This window comes from Cucurbita pepo, chromosome LG16 (assembly GCF_002806865.2).
Source record: "Cucurbita pepo subsp. pepo cultivar mu-cu-16 chromosome LG16, ASM280686v2, whole genome shotgun sequence".
Taxonomy (NCBI): Eukaryota; Viridiplantae; Streptophyta; class Magnoliopsida; order Cucurbitales; family Cucurbitaceae; genus Cucurbita; species Cucurbita pepo.
This window is the reverse complement of record NC_036653.1, coordinates 8,652,878-8,675,493: the sequence shown is the minus strand read 5'-3', so window position 1 is coordinate 8,675,493 and position 22,616 is coordinate 8,652,878. Positions and strand designations below refer to the sequence as shown.

Below are 22,616 nucleotides of genomic sequence, written 5' to 3'. Positions count from 1 at the left end.
AAAAAAAAAAAAAAAAAAAAACCTTGTGAATAGAAAAAAAAAGGAAAAAAACAAATAGCTAAGAATGAGGGGTTGATATTGTAAATAAAACAGAAACCATAGGCGAGGAGGGAAAAAGAAAAAAGGACAAAAACAGAGACAGCAAAACACGGGGTCCTGCACCCACAGATAGATAGCTAGCTGTAACAGTTAGCGTATGGTAAGGTAAAGCAACCAATCAAAACCACCCTGTTCCTGTCTCTATCTCTGTCTCTGTCTCTCGAGTTGAAGCTTGCATCATAAATAGGCTCTTCTTCCCTCCCAATTCCCATGCCCCATTGCCCTTCATCTTCAATTCAATTCAATACAAGGAACTCTGCAACTCTCCTCACACATATCATTCATTCATTCAGCAATGGAGGCAATCAAGTTGAAGCTCCTCCTCGTAATGCTGCTGGTGGCCTTTGCTGCCACCACTGCCCAACCTGCTGCACCGTCTGAGGCTCCTGCTCCTGCCTCTGATGCTCCTCTCTTTTACCCCACCTTCTTTGCTTCTCTTTCTGCTCTTGTTTTTGCCTTCTTCCTTTAAACTTTAAAGTTCAATCCGCATTGCTTCTGTCGCTCTCATCATCATTATGCCTTTTCCTTGCTTCTGATTGTATATCTTCAGCCATTTCATAATTTCTTCTAATGAAGCTATATTCTTTCTTATAAATGCTGATGTGATTGTCTGTGGCTGATGACAACAAAGACCCCATAACATATCAGGAAACATTTAGTTCTAAGACCCTAAATCAAACATGAACGATTCACACTGGCAGATTAGCCGCTTCCTCCATACGTTAATTTCATATCATTCAAATATCTCGATAAAAATAGAATTGGTGGGGTAATGGTTTAAAGAACTCCGTGGTTTTCCCCAGCGAGAATTTGGTACATTCTAATTATAGTAGCAATCCTATACCCGCCTCCTACCTCTATCAGTCTTGCACCTTACAACCATGTTAGCACAGAACTATATAATTAAGACGCTTTTAAACTCAAGGCGACGAATCTGTATTCAAAGAAAGTAAGAATACCACATGGCCAAAGAACCACAAGGAAAAAAACCTTTGTTTTTTAAGCCTGATATCAACTTGGAAAGGGATATTCATCATCTCGGTCAGTCCTTCAAAACCCAAAGAATTTTTCCACCTTTTGAATCTGGTTTAGGAAAATCCAAGTCATCTACCATCTACCACAAGTATCTGTTGGATAAATTCTTGTGGTTTAATTAAACCTTATTTTTTTGTTAAAGTGATTCCTATTTCTAACACAATTTAAGTGAGTGTGGAATAGCCACTAGAGGAAGCGCATTAATTCAGTTGCCATTTGCCATTTTCTTTTCCGCTTTTAGGATATGTTATTCTTTAAATATGCTAATTGAATAATAAACTGCAATCTAGTCTTGCGCGCAAATATTCTCTCTCTTTGTTTCCGTTCTTTTCTTCTTCCCAGAGTTTTCCTTCGACCGTTTTTTACTTCATCGATAAATTTTTCTCGATTCTCAGAAGTCAATTTCAGTTAATTATCTTAAATATGGTATCCTAAGCACAGACAGACCAATGATATGGGGGACAATTCTCACGCAGTACACTGGAAATCCAGTTTAAAACTTTAACGGCCCTCCTCCCTTGAGAGTTTTCATGGCACAATCTAAGGAACCAGAGTACGGAAATTTTCCAGAAGAATTCTTATGTTGAATTGCTTATTGCCTCTCAAGCAATATAAGCTAAGCTGGTAATACTGAAGATGTGAACAGTACGTTCAACTCCTTAGGGTAGAGTAGAAGCAGCAAAGAAAGTCTGTGGATTACCACAATACGACATGCTACCGAATCATAAATCTAATATCTAAAAACTGAAACAGCATAGGAATAAGAACAAAAAAAAAACAAAAAAAACATTTAGATCCTCTCATTAAACTAAATTTCATATCCAAGAGAGCTAATTAATCACTTACTTACAGTTCGACCTCTCTCAAAATTGCCTATTATTCCACAGAGACCTTGCCAAAATTAACATAGAGATGTTACAACTAATAGGAATCCAATCATTTAATGACCAACAATGATTAGGGTTAAGTTATCAGCAATTGTTTTTTAACAAAGACAAACTGTGCACACGTGAAAATGATATGAATAGGTTATTACTAAGAGAGATAGCAAAAGAGGATAAACTGATGAGAAAAGTTATATTCCTCTGCACGCGGCTGCCTACGCTTAGTATGCAAAGGTGACCATTCAAGTAACCGAGTAATACAGACAATAAATCGTACAGAAAGAAAAATGTAAATAACAGCATTAGAGTAGAAGCAGCAATGAAAGAGAAGGCATTGGCATTTGACGTAAGGAATTAAGAGAGAGATGAAAAGGAGAAGGATGGAAGTAGAGTACCTTGAATGACGCAGGTAGCAAGCATACCGGAGACACCGCCATTTACAAAGGGCTTGACAGTGGGCCAAACAGCGGCGGACATGAGCTTCCAATCGGCAGCCATTGGTGAGAGCAGAGGAGGAAGCGGGAGTGGAGGATTCTCTACTCGGGAAAACTAAAGGCCCAAACCGTTTCGTCCCTTTTCTTTCCCATCCATCAATTATGCGCGCTATTACCATTACTCTGTGCCTCTATTGTGTCTTATTATTTTTAATTCATTTCATTTTTAGTATATAACAATTGGTTGATTCTGAATTGTATTTTTGTATTTTTGTATTTAAAAAAAAAGTGAAGAAATAAAAACAACAACAATAATAATAATTTAATAAATAATAAAAAGTGAGGCCCCAGGCCTTCAGTATTACAACTCATGTAGCAGGTGAGCATCCAGTACAGCTATGCCCATGCATACTCATATAATTGATTGATTAATTATATATGACATAATTCAATTTAATTTTTTTAGGTATAAAAAAATGTAGACAAATTTAATAAAAGATTTTAAAAAAATATATAAAATTAGAGACTAAAATTCAAGCCCTAGTGAAATAAAATGAAATATATTATATCCAAAAACCAAGCTTACACACATCACATGGTCGCTCATCACTGGTTCCCTGGCGAAGGCGTTTTGTCACAACTACCCTCTTCATCTCCAAAAATTTCCATTTATGGGTTAGCTCGGAAGGGGTAAAATTGTCATAAGGTTTAATAAGATTGGAGGGAACGGGAGAGCTGGGGACCCATGGAAAGCCTGGCGCGCCTTCCCCCGTATTACAGTTGCGGATGCGAATCGGTTATCAAATCCGGTTTTGTTTCGCCATTAAAGCCTCTGCTTAAATCCGACACCAACTCCGACGTTGCTCTTCGCTCCTTGCTCTATTCCTTGTTCCTACAACTCTCCGATCGCTGTCTCCGTTTTCTGTATTCACAGACGCAAGCTCACGTAGGGGAAGATGAGGGAGATCATAAGCATCCACATTGGACAGGCTGGGATTCAGGTCGGCAATTCTTGCTGGGAGCTCTATTGCCTCGAACATGGCATTCAGCCCGATGGTATGATGCCCAGGTACTGCTTTATCCATCTTCATCTCTCCACCCTTCCGCATTTCTATTCTTTCCTTCCTCATTCCCCGTCTTTAAAACTCGCTTTTGATTTTTTTTGTTTCCTACCGTTTCTGTTCTCTCTCATTTTGTGTCCTCGACGAATCTCGAAAGACTAAACACGTTCCTACCTTTGTCTTTAGTCTTTGATCATCAAATTTGGGTATTTTGTGTGCTACTTTGCATCGTACCTAATCTGTTGTCTAATTTCTCATAGGGTCTTCTGGAGTTAATTCTTTCCTACAAATTTTTATAGCCCTAGGGACATTTTTCAAACGAATTCGACGACCAATTTGATATTTCGTTTATTTTGGTGCCGAAGATTTATATGTGCGTGAAGAGTTAATCCTTGGCGGCAATTCTTTTTCGTGTTTCGTTTTTCTTTTCACTTCGTGGGAGTCAAAATTAATTACATTAAACAATTTGAACTTCCGCTTTTTATCTATTAAATGAAAGCTTGTGTTTTCTTTTTCAGTGATACCTCCGAAGGTGTTGCACACGACGCTTTTAATACATTCTTTAGTGAGACCGGTTCAGGCAAGCATGTGCCTCGGGCTATATTTGTTGATTTAGAACCAACGGTGATTGATGAAGTTAGAACCGGAACCTACCGACAGCTCTTTCATCCGGAGCAATTGATATCTGGAAAAGAAGATGCTGCCAATAATTTTGCTCGAGGACACTACACAGGTGACTGATGTTGATTTGTGGATTCTTAGTTGACCTTTTATTTTTGTCACTCTGTTTGACGTACCTTTTATTTTATAGTTGGAAAGGAAATTGTAGATCTCTGTCTTGACCGGATCAGAAAACTGGCTGATAACTGTACCGGGTTACAAGGGTTTCTAGTCTTTAATGCTGTTGGCGGTGGCACTGGTTCTGGTTTGGGTTCATTGTTGCTAGAGCGTTTGTCAGTGGATTATGGGAAGAAATCAAAGCTTGGTTTCACCATCTACCCATCTCCTCAGGTACTGACGATTCAAATGTGAATTAACCAAAACATTTTGATTATTTTAAGAGGAAGAACCACTCGAATGGCCATTCTGGGATAATCAGGAAATTGTTGTTTGTCTCAACAATTTTGGGCTCTGATTCAATTGCAGGTTTCAACTGCTGTCGTGGAGCCTTACAACAGCGTTCTTTCCACTCATTCCCTTCTTGAGCATACGGATGTTGCTGTTCTTCTAGACAATGAAGCTATCTACGACATTTGTAGGAGATCTCTGGATATTGATAGACCTACATATACCAACTTGAATAGGTTGATATCTCAAATCATTTCATCCTTGACCACTTCATTGAGATTTGATGGAGCCATCAACGTGGACATAACAGAGTTCCAGACGAACCTTGTACCATATCCTCGTATCCATTTCATGCTCTCCTCATATGCTCCAGTTATCTCAGCAGAGAAGGCTTACCATGAACAGCTATCCGTACCTGAGATCACAAATGCAGTTTTTGAGCCTTCGAGCATGATGGCAAAATGTGATCCTAGGCATGGGAAATACATGGCTTGTTGCTTAATGTACCGAGGAGATGTTGTACCTAAAGATGTCAATGCTGCTGTTGCCACCATTAAGACAAAGCGCACCGTGCAGTTTGTTGACTGGTAAGTGGAAGAAATGTGTTGTTTATTTTGGGAAGTTTTAAAGCTTATCCAGGAAAATTAGGAGCCACTCTCAGTTGCCTCGGGGATTGTTTTTGGTAATTCGTTTCTTATAGTAGCTTTTGAGAACTAATTTGTAGAATGATGGAGGTGACTTCTAAAAGTTGGATTATTATAGGTCGGGAATATGGAGATTACTAAGCTTCTGAAATAATCATTCACAAGCTGGTAGTAAAGGAAGAACAGCTCAGTTGATCTGTAAATATATAAACTAAAAAAAGACCATCAGAACTCGGGGAAAACAACCTTTAGAGAAAAGTAAATCTACCAAGTTCTGCCTCCCTTTCCCAATTAATAGATGAAATTTTTCTTGTCATATATCACGAAGAATAAGGAATTTGTTGATAGTGAGAGCACATTACTTTCAGGCATGGTCATCTCCATGTTCATTCTAGATTGGAGCAGGTTTAAGTTAAAGTTATCTTGGCGGATGCAAGATTTGGCCTCAAGGGCATTGTCATTTGAACATTAATTTGATTTTGGATTCTAGAAAAACTTGATAATGGATCTGTTTTGTAGGTGTCCAACTGGCTTCAAATGTGGTATAAACTACCAGCCTCCAACAGTTGTACCAGGTGGTGATTTGGCCTTGGTGCAGAGAGCTGTTTGCATGATCAGCAATAACACAGCAGTAGCTGAGGTGTTCTCTCGCATCGACCATAAATTTGACCTGATGTATGCAAAGAGAGCATTTGTTCACTGGTATGTCGGTGAGGGCATGGAAGAAGGGGAGTTCTCAGAGGCGCGGGAAGATCTGGCTGCTCTCGAAAAAGACTATGAAGAAGTTGGCGCTGAAGGTGCAGATGATGATGATGAGGAAGGTGAAGATTACTAAAGTGTGCATGGTACTATTATCCTGATAATTTCTTGTCTAGTTCAAAAGCCTGCCGTTTTCATTTCCATAAGCGATTCTGTTTTGTCTTGGAGTAAATTTCCATTACGTATCTTTGTGGCTCTTTGTATGAAATCAGGAATATGTACGCCAGTGTTTCGACTGTAATTCTATCTTTGCTTGAGTTGTGGATGGATTGATATTGTAATAGACAATATCACAAGTTGTACATGTGTTTTTATAATATGAAAAAGTTGTACATGTATGAGCGCATTGGGTGCTGCCTGCTTGTTTGATTTTCTTTTGCCTTATCAGCTGCATTCAAATAGCAGTAGAAAGGGAATTAATTAAAGCGGGGTATAATCAACTTGGGCAGAATATCTGACCCACAGAATCAAAGGCATCATATGTAGTTCCTAAATATTCACTCATTCCATTCACTGCACACATAGGTATGGATGTTAGATCTAATTGCTCTGAATCACATGACATCTCTGCCACTTGTCTATCTTGGTGGGTCAGTAATGGATCAGGAGGCTCATCCATTTCCAAGTTCAACCCAAGAGGAAGATGCCACCACGAATGGCTGAACTGACGAAGACCCAGCACCTCAACTTCTCCACTGCAGGCGCTGCTCCAGTCTGCATTATCAAACGTCTTATGTATCTCTTGGTTTGTGGCAGTGGAGCAGGAGAGCCCAGAATGAGCACCCTCAATTTCAGTGATTGGACCGAGTTTGGTGGGGCTGGTTTTGGAGGAGCTTCGTTTCAAACTGATCTTTTGGTTGAGGAGATTTCTAATTTTGAAAGAGAGGGCGGAGGTGGATTTGAGATGGGTTGCGAAGTTGGTACGAGTATTGGCACCACGGAGGAGGCGGGCGGCTTCATCGTATGCTGTGGCAGCCTCTTCCGCTGTCTTGAAGGTTCCCAACCACATTCTGATATCATGGGTTGTGTCTTTGATCTCTGCCACCCATTTCCCAGAGGGCCTTTGTCTGACACCAACGAAGCTGCGTCTACGAGATCTGTCCTTGCATTTCCCAACTTTGCTGCCTGAAACTGAAACCTCTTTATGCTGTTGTTTCTTAACTGAACCCTCCATCTATATTGCAAAGTTTACGAATGGAATTGAGATTGAAGGAAGAAGTGATGGGCATTGGTTTTATAATGGCGGCATGAGGCATGAGGCATGAGGGCTTTAGGCTGTTAGCTGTTAGTGGTGTCCTCGTCTTTGTCTTCTTGTCAGCATGTCCGTTGATTTTATTTAATTATTGGGCTTATAAATGTAGTGCCCTTTTCGTCTGTATAATGGAAACCCAAATGGAGAATAATGAGTCATGACGGCAGTAAAGGGAGGAATTTGATGGGATGATTAACAGCTAATGGAAGGAGTTACAGACGTTGAATTTGAGGAGCCTGCGCCTACGCAGCCGCACGCCATACCATGAGTGGTCTGCAACTTCAGTTTGGAGTCCACTCTTCTTCCCTGGAAAAATCAAACAAACAAACACAACAAACTCGTGGACGCACGACGTTAAGAATGAAATTGCAAAGTTGTCTGAACGTGCATTGTCTGACCTTGAGTCCACTTGTTTTATTTGCCCCAAAGCAATATCTACCAAGACTACGACAAGTCCAGACATCCCTGTGTTACTTTTTTTCCACTCTCTAAGCAAGCCTTANTTTTTTTTTTTTTTTTTTTTTTTTTTTTTTTTTTTTGTATTCATAAATTCTGTAATACAGACAGAGAAGAGGGAGACCAGGTAAAAGACGTCAAGTTTCTTTGCTAATTGGAAATAGAATTCCAAACAAATCAAGGAAACACAATCACAAAATTCATTTGATATATTCTGAAACTGCAATGAAAATTTATAATGACAATGATACTAGTTAATTGGACCAAGACAGAACTGTAAAAGGATTGCCTCCGACCTATCTACCCGAAACTAGAAAAAAATCGTAACGAACCCTGATTTTCACTATCATCAAATGACAGCATCTCTCTGCAAGGGACCAAACAAAACTCATGCTTGAGAGCATTTTTTGGCAAAGAATGGGGACGAATATAATTCAAACATAAACAAGAACAGAAAAGTGTGCCGCCCGGGGGCAGCGGCAGGATCCAGAGTCACCTTTGAGAGACTATGAGAGGATAGACGGCAAAGCAAGTTGGTGCTGGGGTCGCAAGTAGGACCAAGTTGAGGCTAAAGTAGAAGGCGGTAAACTCTGTTGCATCTGTCTCATCAAACTAGTCATTCGGCTAGCACTTTTCTCTGTTGCTAAATCCTTTCCCGCACATAGAACCTGCACAAGCAAATACTCCCCTCGAGGAAAAAGAACGAAGCATTGACCCAGGTTATCTAAACATGCACCAAGTAGCATCTCGCTGCTTGTACAAAACAGATATAGGCAACGATCAACGACTTTTGCACACAATTAATGTTGAAGGTCTCAAACCATCTTTTGGGTAGGATTGTCAAGACCCGATTTTCGAGGCTTCGAAAATCAGACCGTGACTCAAAAGACAAAATCGAAAACAAATAAAATTTAAAAGAAGATAAAATGGGAGATGAAAATCTGATAAAATTTAAATCAAGAAAAATGAGTCAACACACCAAAATTAAAGTCAAATAAGATTTGTTTGGAAAATATTACAAAGGAAATTACAAATGTAAAATGAAACACAAAAGACTCGAAAGACTGACAAGGGATTGACGCTCCGGAACGACCCCCTCTGTGACCGCACAGCTCTCGAACGCTCCTCCACCTTGACCGGCACCTGAAAAAGAAGGATAAAAAGGAATGAGTATAAAAATTATACTCAGTAAGCCACCTACTTGTGGGCTCTTGTCGCACCCCTTGGGACTTGCCCCCTTCGGGCTTCTTTGGTTCTTAGACCTTCTATTTATAGGATTCTTTAGAACTCCCTTATGCTGACTTGTGTAATGACTGGTGCCCTACGAGTAGCTACCTCGGCATGACTCTGAGACTAACTGGTAACTTGCCTAGGGNGGGGGTGAGCTGCAACCCCTTAGGCCCATGACAGTCCCCCTGGTCGGGGAGAGCTACCCCCCTTAACCCATCCAGCTAAATGGTCTATACGACGTGGGCTCACGTTTTCCATGCTAAAATGGCTAGGAGCAGACGGATTCTGATCAGGAACCCCCTAGTCCCCCACGAAGCTGTGACACCAATCACACACATGCAGCCTAAGGGTACTCTAGAGATGGTTCGTATGCCGTGGTGGTCTGTTAGCCTACTAGGGAAAGGTTAGGTCTATACCTTAGGTCTTGTTACTCTAACCACATATCCCTAGACTTTATCATTCTTGTGGGACGTAGAAATTAACTTGAGTGTGCACACAACTATCATCTAGCATCATCATGCAAAAATTCATGCAAAATAAACACACATGCTCAACGGGGCCATGACATCCATCAAATCCCGGAGCGCAGAGTTCACAAGTTCCTATTCTCCTTACAGCATGAATTAAACATTTACATATAAAGCGGAAGCTTAAAACATAATAGCAACACTCAGATAATTCTCGTAATATTTCACATAATACATCCATACTCTTAACAATCAAATTACTTACATTCAAGGAAAACTACCACCTAAGGTAATTAAACTAGCATGCATGCATAACCAAGCGACTCCTACAAGTATTTCTTCCTAAAGTTCCGGGTGGTGACTTACCTGATTGACATGTGTTCTTCGTTGAGCATTTCTACACCAATAGAGTGTCCACAAATACTGAATTTTCTCATTTAAGCCCTATTCCATATAAAAATATGGTTAGAGTTGGAATCGGGAGGGAAATCGGGCAAACAGAGGTCGAACGGGCTGAAAACAGCACCACACGCGCGTGGGAAGGTGCTACACGCGCACGGACGCGCATGAGGGAGGGAAGACGCGCGCTGAGGTGTTGCCACGTGACGCCCGCTGGACGGTCAGCCGAGGTCGAGGTCGTCGGTTCGAAACCGGAAGGGCGCGCTGGAAATTCGAGTTCTTTTACGCTGACGCGTGGCAACGAGAAGCCGGGTCGGTGGTCCGGGTTGCGCGCGGGTCATCGGGTCGCGAACTCGAGTAGCGGGCCGCCGGCCATCGAACCCCGCCCGACGCGAAGTATTTCTTTGATTTCTTCGCCTCCAATGGACGCTTGACACGTGGCCCTTCTTCTCCGGCGAAGCGCATCCTCCTCCTCCTTTCTCCTGCGATTTCCAGCGTTCGATTACTTTTTTCCATTTTCACATTTCGTTCTACCTAACTCGGATCAACATGGTTCCTTCACGAGATTTGTAGGGCGTATATTCATCTTTAGGCAGGTATTTTTCTTGTAATTTATTTCTAATCCCCGGGATAATTACCTTAGTCCGAAAAGGGCAAGAAACATCAATACCTACCTCTTTGACGAATGCCGAAACTCCCATTTTCCGGTCTGAATCGATTACAACTTCCTTCACAGGTTTTGAGCGTAATCCTCTGTAGATTAACATACTCAAATTTCAGGCTCTAACTCTTACTATATCTCACAGATCTGAACCAATTTCGAGAATCTGGATTCAAGAACTTTACCTTTAGATTTTTCCTCGTTTCTTGATGTTTTTGGACGATCTAAAAGTTAAGAATGTTCTCCTCTAAGTTCTGTGAAGATTTCATGAAGAAGGCTCGGCCGGAACCGGACTCCTCGTGGCTGGAGCGGCGGTTACCTCCCTCTCTCTCTAGAATTTTCTTTCTCTCACTATTTATATCTTTTCTTTCCGCCATTTTCCTTCTCTTCCTTTTCCCCTTTATTTTTCTTTTTCTCTTTTATTCGTATGTTACTAAAAGGGAGGTATAATGACCAAATTACCCTCCAGGGATTAACCTTGACCATCCTTCCAATTTTCTATCATTTTTTCTTTTACTTTTCTATCATTTTTCTTTTACATGGTTGTTTAAGTTCTTTTATTCCTCATCATTTTTCTCTTCGGCCTCATCTCGGATTTTGGTCTCTAAGACCTTCAATAAAATTGAGAGATCGACTTTCAAGGTAAATTTAGATTTTAAACTTTCAATTGAGGCTCGGGTATTACAAGGATTAAAGAAAAACATTGAAAGCAACCACATTAGCATGTGTTTGGTTCTATTCAGCACAACCAATTGTCCGATCACATTTCTCAAATTGCTCTGAATATTAAATCCATTCGCTCTATGTAACAAAATCATAATGCAATAAAGAATACAGAATACAGTCAATCAAAGGGAGCAACTTACAGTAGTTCTCATCATGAAAATCATTTCCACCCACTCACTGAATTGGGTCATAAATGGCTCATTCTAAAATATGGCCAGCAAACACTACCCTAGAACGAAGTTGGTCGAGCACAATTTTTGGTTCAACCTAGTCACCTTTTATTGGTAGGCAGTTTAACCATGGTGGAACAACCTGTCAAAACCGTACACAACTTATAGAGAATGAGAGACCACAATCAAGTATCCATTGAGTCCTGTAGAAATGTTGGAGTAGTTTGTGATAAGCCTACTTGGAGCATGGATAGCAATAAAAGAAAAGAAATTGAGAATTTATTATCAGCATAAAGCAACTGAACAGGAGAAGTCCTAAGATAGTCAAGTTGCGTAAATTTACTCAACAGAAGTTCTAAAATAATCAAGTTGTGTACATTTACTCAGCAGAAGAAGGGAACATGCAATTCTTACTTGGGGCATTGCCCATACTCTCTCGGATAACAGCCGAGTTAGGGTCCTACACCTGTGTAAATAAATTTTTGGAAAAATTGAAGATTAGCTGAGCCGAATCAAAACTGCCGCTCCCTGGCTTCTGCAAGAGCGAACACAAATTCAATCGCCAAGTGCCTCGTTCCTTCGTCCAACGATTCAGCTTCTGCAATTTGCAGCATCAACCCCACTATATCCACTAATTGCCGCCTTAAGAACCTCGCCTCCGTCCCGGCCAATTCGATCAACAGTTCAAGTTCCTCTTGCGCGGTTGCCTCCTGCCCGTTATTCAACGACTCCATTAGTGTCCGCGTCATCGGTCGCAGCAAATCCTGAAACCTGTCACGATCAGCAGAGTTGGACAAGCACTGTATGAAGCTGATAACAGCATTGAAGGACGCAATCTTCACATCGGTGCTTCAGGAGGCTGACGTCAAGCACTGCAAAAACACACCGTGCAAGTGCTTAATGTGGGGCACCAAGGTATCCCCAGTAGAATGCGAAAGCTGGGCAAAAATCAAGAAAGCCGATTCCTGCAGCTTGAGGGAATCCGACGATACGCACTGAAACATGAACGGCAACCATTCTGGCCAGCCATTATCCGGCAAGATTCCGGAAGCCAGCTCGGAGACCGTATCACACAATTTCTTCGATATGGATTTGGAGTCCTCGCTTTGAATACATGAGAGGAGTATGGATTTGAGAGAGAACTGAGAGGAAGGATTTAGGCGAGGCCAGAGGTAGGAATCGTCGCGAGTTAGCTGCTTGCGGAGGAGAACAGCAGACATGGCACGGACCTCGGCTTGGGGAGAGAACTGAAGGAGATGAGCGAGCTTGAGAGAGAGAGAGAGAGAGAATCGGGATGGGTCTGCTTGCATAGATTGAAGACAAGTTGGGCCTGCGATATTGGTCGTTAGAGGAGGACATAAGGTGGGAGAGAAGAGTTTGAAAAGGAGCACAAGGCAGAAGCTGGAAGAAGATGATAATTCTTAACAAAAGAAAGTTAGAAAATTTACCCTATTAAAAAGAAAGGTAGAAATAGGGATAAATAAATATATCTTTCATTGGAGATTTAGAATATATTCACTGTTCTAATGAATTTAAAATTTAATCTATTGATGATTCGAGGTCAAATTCAGTAACGCTAATGGGGGCGTGGGTTGTGAAAGGTGTATCGTGAATGGGTTTATTCCAAAAGTAAAAAGTTGACAATCCATTATTTATTCCCTTCTTTTTATATATTTCGAAGCTACGGACGGATGTGGGGGGGATGAGATCCCATTTTCGGCTGCATCCGCATCTCCCAACAACCGCAACCATTGAAGCCCTGTGATCCGATTCGTTCTCTTCCTGCAAATGGCGACGAGCTTCGTCCACTCTCACAGACCCGAGTTTCTCACCGTCGCCGTCGCTGCGGTTGCCATCGGCGTCGCTACTGCCTACTATTTCTATATCACCAAGAAATCTAAACCCCAAGGTTCTTATTCCTTCTCTTCCCTAATTCCTTCTACTCGGCCATTGTTGTTGTTTTGCTTGATTAAGATGCCGGGCTCCGGCTGTTGGATTTGGGAATACCTGGAACAAACCCTCCCCATCCCAATTTCATTTTTGCTGCTGATATCATCACTACCCTGCTGTTCGAGATGTTTCCGATTTTTACCGGGTTTTCTTTTTCTCTTTCTTATCTGTAGTTTCGTGTTATGCTAGGTTGCTTGGACCCTGATAACTTAAAAGAATTTAAGCTAGTTAAACGCACACAGCTTAGCCATAATGTAGCGAAGTTCAGATTCTCTCTTCCGACGCCAACCTCAATCTTGGGGCTGCCGATTGGGCAGCATATGAGTTGCAGGTTTTATTCGATTTGATACTTCGTGGAGTAAAGATTTATCAATGGAATGTTAGGAGTCTTCAAACGATTTGTTGTTGTAAGTTATGATGTGCTTTTGTTCAGAGGAAAAGATAGCGAAGGTGAAGAAGTTGTGAAACCGTACACTCCAACCAGTTTGGATACAGATGTTGGATACTTTGATTTGGTCATAAAGGTATAGGCCTTGCACTCCCAATGGGCAATAGCTTGCAGTTTTTCTTAGTGTGTTTAACCATCTGCCCAATTCTATCCATCCACCCATAACATTTGGTATTTTGGCATACAACTACTACAATATGCAGATGTATCCTCAAGGAAGGATGTCCCACCACTTTCGTGAGATGCGTGAAGGTGATTTCTTGGCGGTGAAAGGTCCTAAGGTATTGCCAATATGTCCTACAACTGCCACTACATTAGTAGAATTGAGATTTTCATTTTTTACTCTGTTAATTTGAACCTTGAACGGCTAACTCGGTCAGAGTGAATCTTAGTCTTGAGTAGACCTTTTATTTTGTCAAGTGTTCGCATTCTTTTTGAAAGGTTTATGAGTGGTTATGAGTATTCGTATGGCTGGGTGTGAATATTTTGTGGCTGCTGGTTACTAAGATGGCGTTGGATGCTTTTTAGTTGTGTTTAAGCATTCTATTATTGAGTTTGAGGAGTTATTCTCTTTTGTTTGAATTGGTACGTTTACACAATTTTTTGGCTCGATTTTGGTTCTTTATTTGTTACTCTTGGGTGATTTATGGCTGGTTGAGTAATGTTTATTATTTATGTAATACGTTTGAGGAGGCATTGTTTTAACCACTCATCAAGTTTTAGAGTTTGAATTGGACGGAATAAAAAATTGAAGGCAAAGATTGACCGTTAAGGAAAAAGATCAGTCCTTTTGGAGGATTGGGATTCATAATAAAACATAAGGTTATATTAGAACTTCGAGGAGCGCATTGAACAGCCCAACTGTTTCTGGTCTCAAATTTTCTGTTTTGGAGGAGCGAGGTACTTAAAATATTTGATTTTTGACATTTGATGTGGGAAAATCTAAAACTGGGGCACGGGTTCTGGGGTCATATCTATTATTTATGGAGTGGGTCTCTGTTTCCGTGCGCGAGTGGTGACAGGGACGTTTCAAGTATGAAGCTAATGAAGTGGAGGCCTTTGGGATGCTTGCTGGAGGCACAGGCATAACTCCTATGTTCCAGGTATGGGTATAGGCATGGGCATGGGCTAAGTTTGAGCTCAAGTTTTGAGTAAGGATTGATTCGTATTTATTTTCTGTTTGTCCTATAAATAAGCAGATCCCATCAACATTTCTGAACGTTTCTTTTTTGTGTTTTGAGGTTGCACGAGCAATACTAGAAAACCCAGTTGATCACACCAATGTGCATCTTATATATGCTAATGCTACTTGTGAAGACATTCTTCTAAAGGTGCTCATTCTCCTCTCTTAAATTTGGATTTGGAAGGTACCCCACATTGAGATTTAGATATTGCCTTGCAAAACCGAACTGAAACCTTCTAGTTTACTGGTGTTTATAGGAAGAATTGGATAGTCTTGCGTCTAGGTTCCCCTCCCGCTTTTCTGTCTACTATGTGCTCGATCAGGTAACAACTTGGGGTTCTATAGTTTTGGAAATATATTCTGCAGTTTCATGTCGTTTTACAATCTCTCTCTGCTCTGTACAGCCTCCCGAAGGATGGGATGGCGGGCGTTGGCTTTGTGACTGAGGAAATGATACGACTACACTGTCCTGGACCATCCCCTAATGTTCGGGTGGGTATGCATGCTTTGCTTCATTCGTTTTTCTCTCTCTCTGTAAGAGAAAGTTTGTGCTAAAAGCAGGCATTGTTGTTCATTTTGCGACAGATATTGAGGTGCGGACCACCCCCCATGAACAAAGCTATGGCTGCTTACCTCAAAACTATTGGCTATACTTCCCAAATGCAGTTCCAGTTCTAACCCAACCAACCCCATTATTTACTCTCCTCTTTGCTTTACTTGCCCGATCTAATTCAATCTTCCCATCCCCATCCCAAAAGCAATTGAAGTAAATGTGTATCCAACAAACAATGATATGTTAAACCCAATATTTGGTATTGAACTTGATGTGATATGCAGACATACAGCTACTGGGTTCACATAAAAGAAAAGGTAAGGCAAAGAAAGAAATTACAGAAAAGCAGCAATGCTGTCGCTCTCTCTTCTACCAACAATCCCACACTTTACGAGGCTCCCAATGGTGTTCCACATCAACTTTGCATCTTCCACTCTGTTTCCCTCTGCCAATTTCTTGTATAGATAGCTTTCGAAAGTCATTCTCTGCACATACTCGTTCCCACACATCTCCACCAATGCTTCCCTTCCGGCGTTGTCTCCATAGAACACTCTCTGCAACAGATCCAAGAACCTGAACGTCCCCACGTACTTGGCGTCCCACTCTCTCAGGTACTCTCTCTTCAGATCCCTTTCTCCGATCATCCTCTCCCCTCCTTCTGATGCTCTCACCACTGCCTCCCCGCACATTCTCCCGGATTTTGCAGCGAAATATATGCCTTCCCCGGAGCACTTCGTTACGTACCCTGCCGCGTCCCCGACCAGTGCCACCCGACCTATCACTCGCCTAGCTCGCGGGTGCTCCGGTATTGGATGTGCCTCTACTTTAATCACCTTCCCTCCACTTATCTTACTCTTTGCCCTTTCCCTGATTCCTCTTTGGTACTGCTTTATGTCTTGCTTCGAGCACACCGTCCCCGTTCCCACCGCCACATGGTCGCACTTTGGAAATACCCACGCGTAGAAGTCCGGCGACACGTCGTTCCCTACGTACATTTCCGCCAGATTCTCGTAGTACTCCATTTTCTCCTCTGGCAATTTGATTCTCTCTTGGAACGCGATCGCGCACGTGTAACCTCCGGCGTCTATCGACTTCGCCACTCGGCTATTGGCGCCGTCCGCGCCGATCACCACATCCACGGCCAAGGATCGCATAGAGTTTTCGGTTGTGTAATGCACGACATACGGTGCGTTAGAGGAGGCAGGGACCTCGAGATTCAGCACGAGTCCGTGGATGATATTAGCGCCGATGGACTGGGCGCGGGCGCGGAGGAAGGAATCAAGCACTTCGCGGCGCAGCATGGGTATGAACTCATGGGCTTTCAAGGTTTTTCCGAAGTCGACGGCGATATTCGAAGGGGAGATGATTTTCATACGAGTAACATGGCGATCTATGAGATGAGCCGGGATGTCGAACTCGCTAAGCATGCAGAGAGGAAGAGCACCGCCGCAGGGCTTGGCAGACGATGGGCTGCGCTCGAACAGGTAAGTCTCGACGCCACCAGCTGCCAGAGCTTCGGCGGCAGAAGATCCCGCAGGGCCACCGCCGATGACGGCCGCTCGGAGCTTGCGGCCCAGGAGAGGTGCAGTGTGGGATTTAGAGGAGGCGATGACAAGGGATGGGGAGCGTGAGGAGGAGGGAGAGCGTGCTGTAGCTACTGGAGAAAGGGGGGAGAATACCTGGAGGCATTGGAATTGGAGCGCCATTGAAGGGAGGAAGATCTGGAAATGAAGGCGGAAGGATTTAGGGTGAGATCTTGGTGGGGTTTGGTTTTATTTAATGGTAGGTTATTTTGATGGCCACTTAACTTATCAGTGTACAGAAAACGACATTAGATTTTGTTTATCCACTTAGTTAAAACGGGAATGGAGTACAAATCACGTGCTCCTCCTCCAAAATGGGCAATTTTAATTACATCTACTTCGCATGCCACTTGTCGTGGTGTATGTAGCCGCAGGGGAATCGCGCCATTGAGATGGGACACGAGGACTGTTAGGAATCACAGGGTGTATGTAGCCGCAGGGGAATCGCGCCATTGAGATGGGACACGAGGACTGTTAGGAATCACGACTCTCCACAATGGTATGATATTGTCCACTTTGAGCATAAGCTCTCATGGCTTTGCTTTGGGCTTCCCCAAAAGGCCTCATACCAATGGAGATAGTATTCCTCACTTATAAACCCATGATCTTCCACTAAATTAACCAATGTGGGACACTCCCAATCCCAATNTGTAGAATACTACTGCTTTTTATTGTTTTTGGATTTCTTGGATGAATAACCTAGGTAGGGTGGAGAGGTATTTATACTAAGAGTAAGCAATCTATATTTAACCAATCTAAATCTAGACCTAATCGATTTGAATCTAGACCTAACAAATTTGAATATTTCTCCTAAAATATCTAGATCTCTTTCTCCTAAAATCTCTACTAAAATAAATATATTGAGCTCATACAATAATTGGGCTTGACTCTATTGGGCTAGTGATGATATTTCAACAAGGACTGCATACAGAAAACCGCAGTATAAGCAGCCGACCCATTCCTCGCCCTCGTATTTCAAATTTGTATGCTTCGTGATTGGTAGAGAGGATTAGATACTCAAATAGAAATACATGTTAAGCTATATTCACTCAGTTGGGACAGAAATGTGAAGGCCTGAACTTAAGTGATACATGAATTAGGTCATTGTATCGTCTAGCTTACATACACCTCTCTATTTCAATTTTTTTAAATAAATAAATAAATATATATATATATATATATATATATATATGTGCCGTAATTTTCAGATGGAGGTGCGGAGTGGCGTATTCAGAAGATTGCTTGGGCTGCCTGTTACTAAAGTCAAATGTATTAGGCGATCAATGCCCAAGGCAACCAAAGTTTGAATTTGTTACAATAAACAATTTCAATAATTAACTTATTTATTCTTCTATTTCAAAGGAAACTTTCGATTTCAGCAGTCTTCGATGACTTTTTTCTTTATCTCAATTCTCAGCTACGCGTATAGTGCCTCGTCTTCCGGTTATGTTGTGGAACTGGAAGCTTCCCATTTTCCTCCACGTGGAGACTAATGCGTTTTTGGAAATTTATGCACATTAATATATATATCATATGATAAATGTGTCAAGTATTTGATTTGTGTGTAGCATTTAATTAAAGCAAAAATAAAAAATAAAACTAGTTTTGGAGAGAAAAGAACCCTTTCACACCCCTATCTCGAGTCTTAACCAAATTGTTCAATTGCTTACCGAACCCATGTATTATTATTATTATTCTCAACAAACCCACCTTCAAATTGTTGGTATTTAAGTATTATTTGACAATGAAACATAACATAATTAATTTGTCAACATTTTTAATTAATATATTCAGAAAATTAAATACGAAAACCTCCTCTATGATTTTAGTCTCCTTAGAAAAAGGCAACCGGAAGCCCCGAAGTCAAGGATTGAAAGGAAGAAAAGTCTATTCCACGACTGAGCTTCAAAGTTTATATAATCTATAAATCTATATCAACGTTACCAATATCTTCTATTTCCATCCTCCCTTTCTCATTTCATACCATTTTTCTTTTTCCTTTTTTTTTTTTTTTTTGTTTTCATCGCGTCGCCTGTCTATGGCGGAGCACNATATATATATATATATATATATATGTGCCGTAATTTTCAGATGGAGGTGCGGAGTGGCGTATTCAGAAGATTGCTTGGGCTGCCTGTTACTAAAGTCAAATGTATTAGGCGATCAATGCCCAAGGCAACCAAAGTTTGAATTTGTTACAATAAACAATTTCAATAATTAACTTATTTATTCTTCTATTTCAAAGGAAACTTTCGATTTCAGCAGTCTTCGATGACTTTTTTCTTTATCTCAATTCTCAGCTACGCGTATAGTGCCTCGTCTTCCGGTTATGTTGTGGAACTGGAAGCTTCCCATTTTCCTCCACGTGGAGACTAATGCGTTTTTGGAAATTTATGCACATTAATATATATATCATATGATAAATGTGTCAAGTATTTGATTTGTGTGTAGCATTTAATTAAAGCAAAAATAAAAAATAAAACTAGTTTTGGAGAGAAAAGAACCCTTTCACACCCCTATCTCGAGTCTTAACCAAATTGTTCAATTGCTTACCGAACCCATGTATTATTATTATTATTCTCAACAAACCCACCTTCAAATTGTTGGTATTTAAGTATTATTTGACAATGAAACATAACATAATTAATTTGTCAACATTTTTAATTAATATATTCAGAAAATTAAATACGAAAACCTCCTCTATGATTTTAGTCTCCTTAGAAAAAGGCAACCGGAAGCCCCGAAGTCAAGGATTGAAAGGAAGAAAAGTCTATTCCACGACTGAGCTTCAAAGTTTATATAATCTATAAATCTATATCAACGTTACCAATATCTTCTATTTCCATCCTCCCTTTCTCATTTCATACCATTTTTCTTTTTCCTTTTTTTTTTTTTTTTTTTTTTTATCGCGTCGCCTGTCTATGGCGGAGCACCAAAAGATATATCCACTCCACGACGTTCCTCTCCACGACGTTCCTNGAATTTGTTACAATAAACAATTTCAATAATTAACTTATTTATTCTTCTATTTCAAAGGAAACTTTCGATTTCAGCAGTCTTCGATGACTTTTTTCTTTATCTCAATTCTCAGCTACGCGTATAGTGCCTCGTCTTCCGGTTATGTTGTGGAACTGGAAGCTTCCCATTTTCCTCCACGTGGAGACTAATGCGTTTTTGGAAATTTATGCACATTAATATATATATCATATGATAAATGTGTCAAGTATTTGATTTGTGTGTAGCATTTAATTAAAGCAAAAATAAAAAATAAAACTAGTTTTGGAGAGAAAAGAACCCTTTCACACCCCTATCTCGAGTCTTAACCAAATTGTTCAATTGCTTACCGAACCCATGTATTATTATTATTATTCTCAACAAACCCACCTTCAAATTGTTGGTATTTAAGTATTATTTGACAATGAAACATAACATAATTAATTTGTCAACATTTTTAATTAATATATTCAGAAAATTAAATACGAAAACCTCCTCTATGATTTTAGTCTCCTTAGAAAAAGGCAACCGGAAGCCCCGAAGTCAAGGATTGAAAGGAAGAAAAGTCTATTCCACGACTGAGCTTCAAAGTTTATATAATCTATAAATCTATATCAACGTTACCAATATCTTCTATTTCCATCCTCCCTTTCTCATTTCATACCATTTTTCTTTTTCCTTTTTTTTTTTTTTTTTTTTTTTATCGCGTCGCCTGTCTATGGCGGAGCACCAAAAGATATATCCACTCCACGACGTTCCTCTCCACGACGTTCCTCTCCACGACGTTCCTCTCCACGACGTCGAGGCACCGCCCATGCCGGCTCCCACTGACCCCTTGGTGCCGCATGGAACAGAAAAATCCGACGCCGGACCGCCGCGTACTGCCGAGGCCACTGTTCTATATCCACCCTTTCGGCGGACGATCCCGGTGATGCACTCCAAGCCACCGAAGAAGAGACGAAGCTGTTGCTGCAGGTGCCTGTGTTGGACGATTTCGATTTTAGTTCTACTACTGGTTTTGATCGGAATCGTGGTCGGAATCCTGTACCTGGTGTTCCGGCCGAAGCTTCCGGAGTATTCGATCGATAAACTGCAAGTGACGCAGTTCACGCTGGGTGGAAACGACCGGTTGGACGCCATTTTCAACCTGACGCTGACCACTACGAACCCTAACAAGAAAATCGGAATCTATTACGAAGGAGGGAGCCACATAAGCGCGTGGTACATGGAAACGAAGCTGTGCGAAGGGGCTTTGCCGAAGTTTTACCAAGGCCATCGGAATAGGACGGTACTTAACGTACCGTTGGTGGGAGTGACGGAAAACGCCACCGCGCTTTTCACGACGCTGCAGCAGGAGCAGCAACAAACCGGCAGTATTCCGTTGAATCTGAATGTGAGACAGCCGGTCAGGATAAAGCTGGGTAGCTTGAAGCTGATGAAGGTGAAGTTCTCGGCAACCTGCAGACTGTTGGTTGACAGTGTTTCAGCCAATAACGACATCGTCATTAAAAACAGTAGCTGTAAGTTCAAGCTGAGACTATAAAATTATTTATTTATTTATTACTACTCGCATTTTTCAGTTTTTCATTCTTTTTAGTATATTCATGTTTTCCTGTATATTAGAATTTACTCGAAATAAATGGTGTTGGAGAGAGATTTGGATTTTTTGTTTCCCTACGCGCTACATTTATTTATTTATATCACCATATTTGAATAATATCACCGTTCAGTATTCAATATTTAATATTCCATCAAATTTTAGGCATTCAATTCTAGTAGACTCAATTATTTAAGGATATTTATATTCTTTTATATCCATATTTATAACAAAAAATAGGACGACAATGATTGTGGTTGAGGAAAATAATAGAAATAAATTCCCTTATGGGTCAAGATTTGTAAATAAAGTTCATTCCACGCCATCTAAAAGTTATTACCTCCTTCACTCGAGTTAAATTTTAAACAGAGTTTGAGCAATTTGTTAATAATTTTAATCCAACTAAACTAATTAATTAATATAAGTATTTTCTACCTAATTATTATTATGTTAATTCAATATATCTGGCAATGTATTAAATTACTTGGTATTTACAATGATGTTTACTGTGTTAATTGTAACAAGATTTGAATGTACTCTTACTACTCTCAAACATCACTTCCACCACACTAATATATATATATTTAAAAAAAAAAAAAAAACCTCACAAATTCCTGGTTGGCTAAGTTACAAGTGTAATAACATGACTTTGAAAGTTTATCTTTTATATTTGTGATTTAGAATTTGTTTATAATTTGGTTGGTCTAATTGTTTTATTTAAACTCATAAAACACCCAATCACATTATTAAATGAACACACTTTTAAGCAACGGATATTTCTGAAATGAGTAATGCATTTTAGTTTATGATTGAGTAAATAAAAAAAAGTGAATATTTTCATTAGGCAGAAGACATTTGTAAAAGTCTTGGGTGGCTTACTTGGTGCCAATAGATGAAGGGACAAGCGTTGTTTTGTCCCTTAAAAAAAAGAAAAAAAGAAGAAGAAGAAAAAAAAAAAAAAAA

General features: G+C 40.6%; 5 protein-coding genes, 1 long non-coding RNA gene and 1 pseudogene across 12 annotated transcripts; 4 read left to right on the top strand and 3 right to left on the bottom strand.

Annotated features, from left to right (window-relative positions):
* The first annotated feature begins 87 nt into the window (after positions 1 to 87).
* LOC111777683 (arabinogalactan peptide 14-like) lies at positions 88 to 694 on the top strand. The gene has a single exon (XM_023657391.1). It carries the CDS (start codon positions 395 to 397, stop codon positions 566 to 568), a length of 174 nt encoding a protein of 57 aa, XP_023513159.1. The 5' UTR covers positions 88 to 394; the 3' UTR covers positions 569 to 694.
* Positions 695 to 3,185: 2,491 nt separating this feature from the next.
* On the top strand, positions 3,186 to 6,338 carry LOC111777377 (tubulin alpha-3 chain). The gene is made up of 5 exons (XM_023656936.1): positions 3,186 to 3,521; positions 4,032 to 4,246; positions 4,325 to 4,524; positions 4,660 to 5,168; positions 5,745 to 6,338. The coding sequence occupies exons 1-5, from the start codon at positions 3,409 to 3,411 to the stop codon at positions 6,058 to 6,060; spliced, it is 1,353 nt and encodes a 450-aa protein (XP_023512704.1). The 5' UTR covers positions 3,186 to 3,408; the 3' UTR covers positions 6,061 to 6,338.
* Positions 6,339 to 6,396: 58 nt separating this feature from the next.
* Positions 6,397 to 7,702, bottom strand: LOC111777378 (ethylene-responsive transcription factor RAP2-11-like). 2 transcript variants are annotated; one of them, XM_023656938.1, is made up of 2 exons: positions 7,635 to 7,702; positions 6,397 to 7,542 (listed from the first exon to the last, which is right to left on the bottom strand). In XM_023656938.1, exon 2 carries the CDS (start codon positions 7,156 to 7,158, stop codon positions 6,421 to 6,423), a length of 738 nt encoding a protein of 245 aa, XP_023512706.1. In that variant the 5' UTR covers positions 7,159 to 7,542; positions 7,635 to 7,702; the 3' UTR covers positions 6,397 to 6,420. The 2 variants fall into 2 exon arrangements, with proteins under 2 accessions (XP_023512706.1, XP_023512705.1); XM_023656937.1 differs by having other exon boundaries at positions 6,397 to 7,357; positions 7,457 to 7,690.
* A 172-nt stretch (positions 7,703 to 7,874) lies between these two features.
* LOC111777179 lies at positions 7,875 to 10,835 on the bottom strand. Of its 3 annotated transcripts, none has more exons than XR_002812356.1 (4): positions 10,635 to 10,835; positions 9,756 to 10,541; positions 8,189 to 8,835; positions 7,875 to 8,059 (listed from the first exon to the last, which is right to left on the bottom strand). It is a non-coding gene; the product is annotated as an uncharacterized LOC111777179 (long non-coding RNA). The 3 variants fall into 3 exon arrangements; XR_002812357.1 differs by having other exon boundaries at positions 7,875 to 8,835; positions 9,756 to 10,270; positions 10,463 to 10,541; XR_002812355.1 differs by having other exon boundaries at positions 7,875 to 8,835.
* A 2,167-nt stretch (positions 10,836 to 13,002) lies between these two features.
* On the top strand, positions 13,003 to 15,743 carry LOC111777178 (annotated as a pseudogene).
* On the bottom strand, positions 15,719 to 17,275 carry LOC111777177 (geranylgeranyl diphosphate reductase, chloroplastic-like). Its single transcript, XM_023656638.1, has one exon. The coding sequence runs from the start codon at positions 17,183 to 17,185 to the stop codon at positions 15,815 to 15,817; it is 1,371 nt and encodes a 456-aa protein (XP_023512406.1). The 5' UTR covers positions 17,186 to 17,275; the 3' UTR covers positions 15,719 to 15,814.
* A 2,689-nt stretch (positions 17,276 to 19,964) lies between these two features.
* LOC111777658 (NDR1/HIN1-like protein 6) lies at positions 19,965 to 21,722 on the top strand. Of its 4 annotated transcripts, none has more exons than XM_023657360.1 (2): positions 19,965 to 20,010; positions 20,832 to 21,722. In XM_023657360.1, exons 1-2 carry the CDS (start codon positions 19,984 to 19,986, stop codon positions 21,597 to 21,599), a joined length of 795 nt encoding a protein of 264 aa, XP_023513128.1. In that variant the 5' UTR covers positions 19,965 to 19,983; the 3' UTR covers positions 21,600 to 21,722. The 4 variants fall into 4 exon arrangements, with proteins under 4 accessions (XP_023513128.1, XP_023513125.1, XP_023513126.1 ...); XM_023657358.1 differs by lacking the exon at positions 19,965 to 20,010 and adding an exon at positions 20,744 to 20,801; XM_023657359.1 differs by lacking the exon at positions 19,965 to 20,010 and adding an exon at positions 20,744 to 20,814 and having other exon boundaries at positions 20,845 to 21,722.
* Positions 21,723 to 22,616: the final 894 nt, after the last annotated feature.

Coding starts and splice junctions, on each gene's coding strand:
- LOC111777378 (XM_023656938.1), bottom strand. CDS start 7,158: ATGGAGGGTTCAGTTAAGAAACAACAGCATAAAGAGGTTTCAGTTTCA.
- LOC111777658 (XM_023657357.1), top strand. CDS start 20,775: ATGGCGGAGCACCAAAAGATATATCCACTCCACGACGTTCCTCTCCAC.
- LOC111777377 (XM_023656936.1), top strand. CDS start 3,409: ATGAGGGAGATCATAAGCATCCACATTGGACAGGCTGGGATTCAGGTC. Junction 4,247..4,324: donor TGCTCGAGGACACTACACAG/GTGACTGATGTT, acceptor TTTATTTTATAG/TTGGAAAGGAAATTGTAGAT. Junction 4,525..4,659: donor CCATCTACCCATCTCCTCAG/GTACTGACGATT, acceptor ATTCAATTGCAG/GTTTCAACTGCTGTCGTGGA.
- LOC111777177 (XM_023656638.1), bottom strand. CDS start 17,185: ATGGCGCTCCAATTCCAATGCCTCCAGGTATTCTCCCCCCTTTCTCCA.
- LOC111777683 (XM_023657391.1), top strand. CDS start 395: ATGGAGGCAATCAAGTTGAAGCTCCTCCTCGTAATGCTGCTGGTGGCC.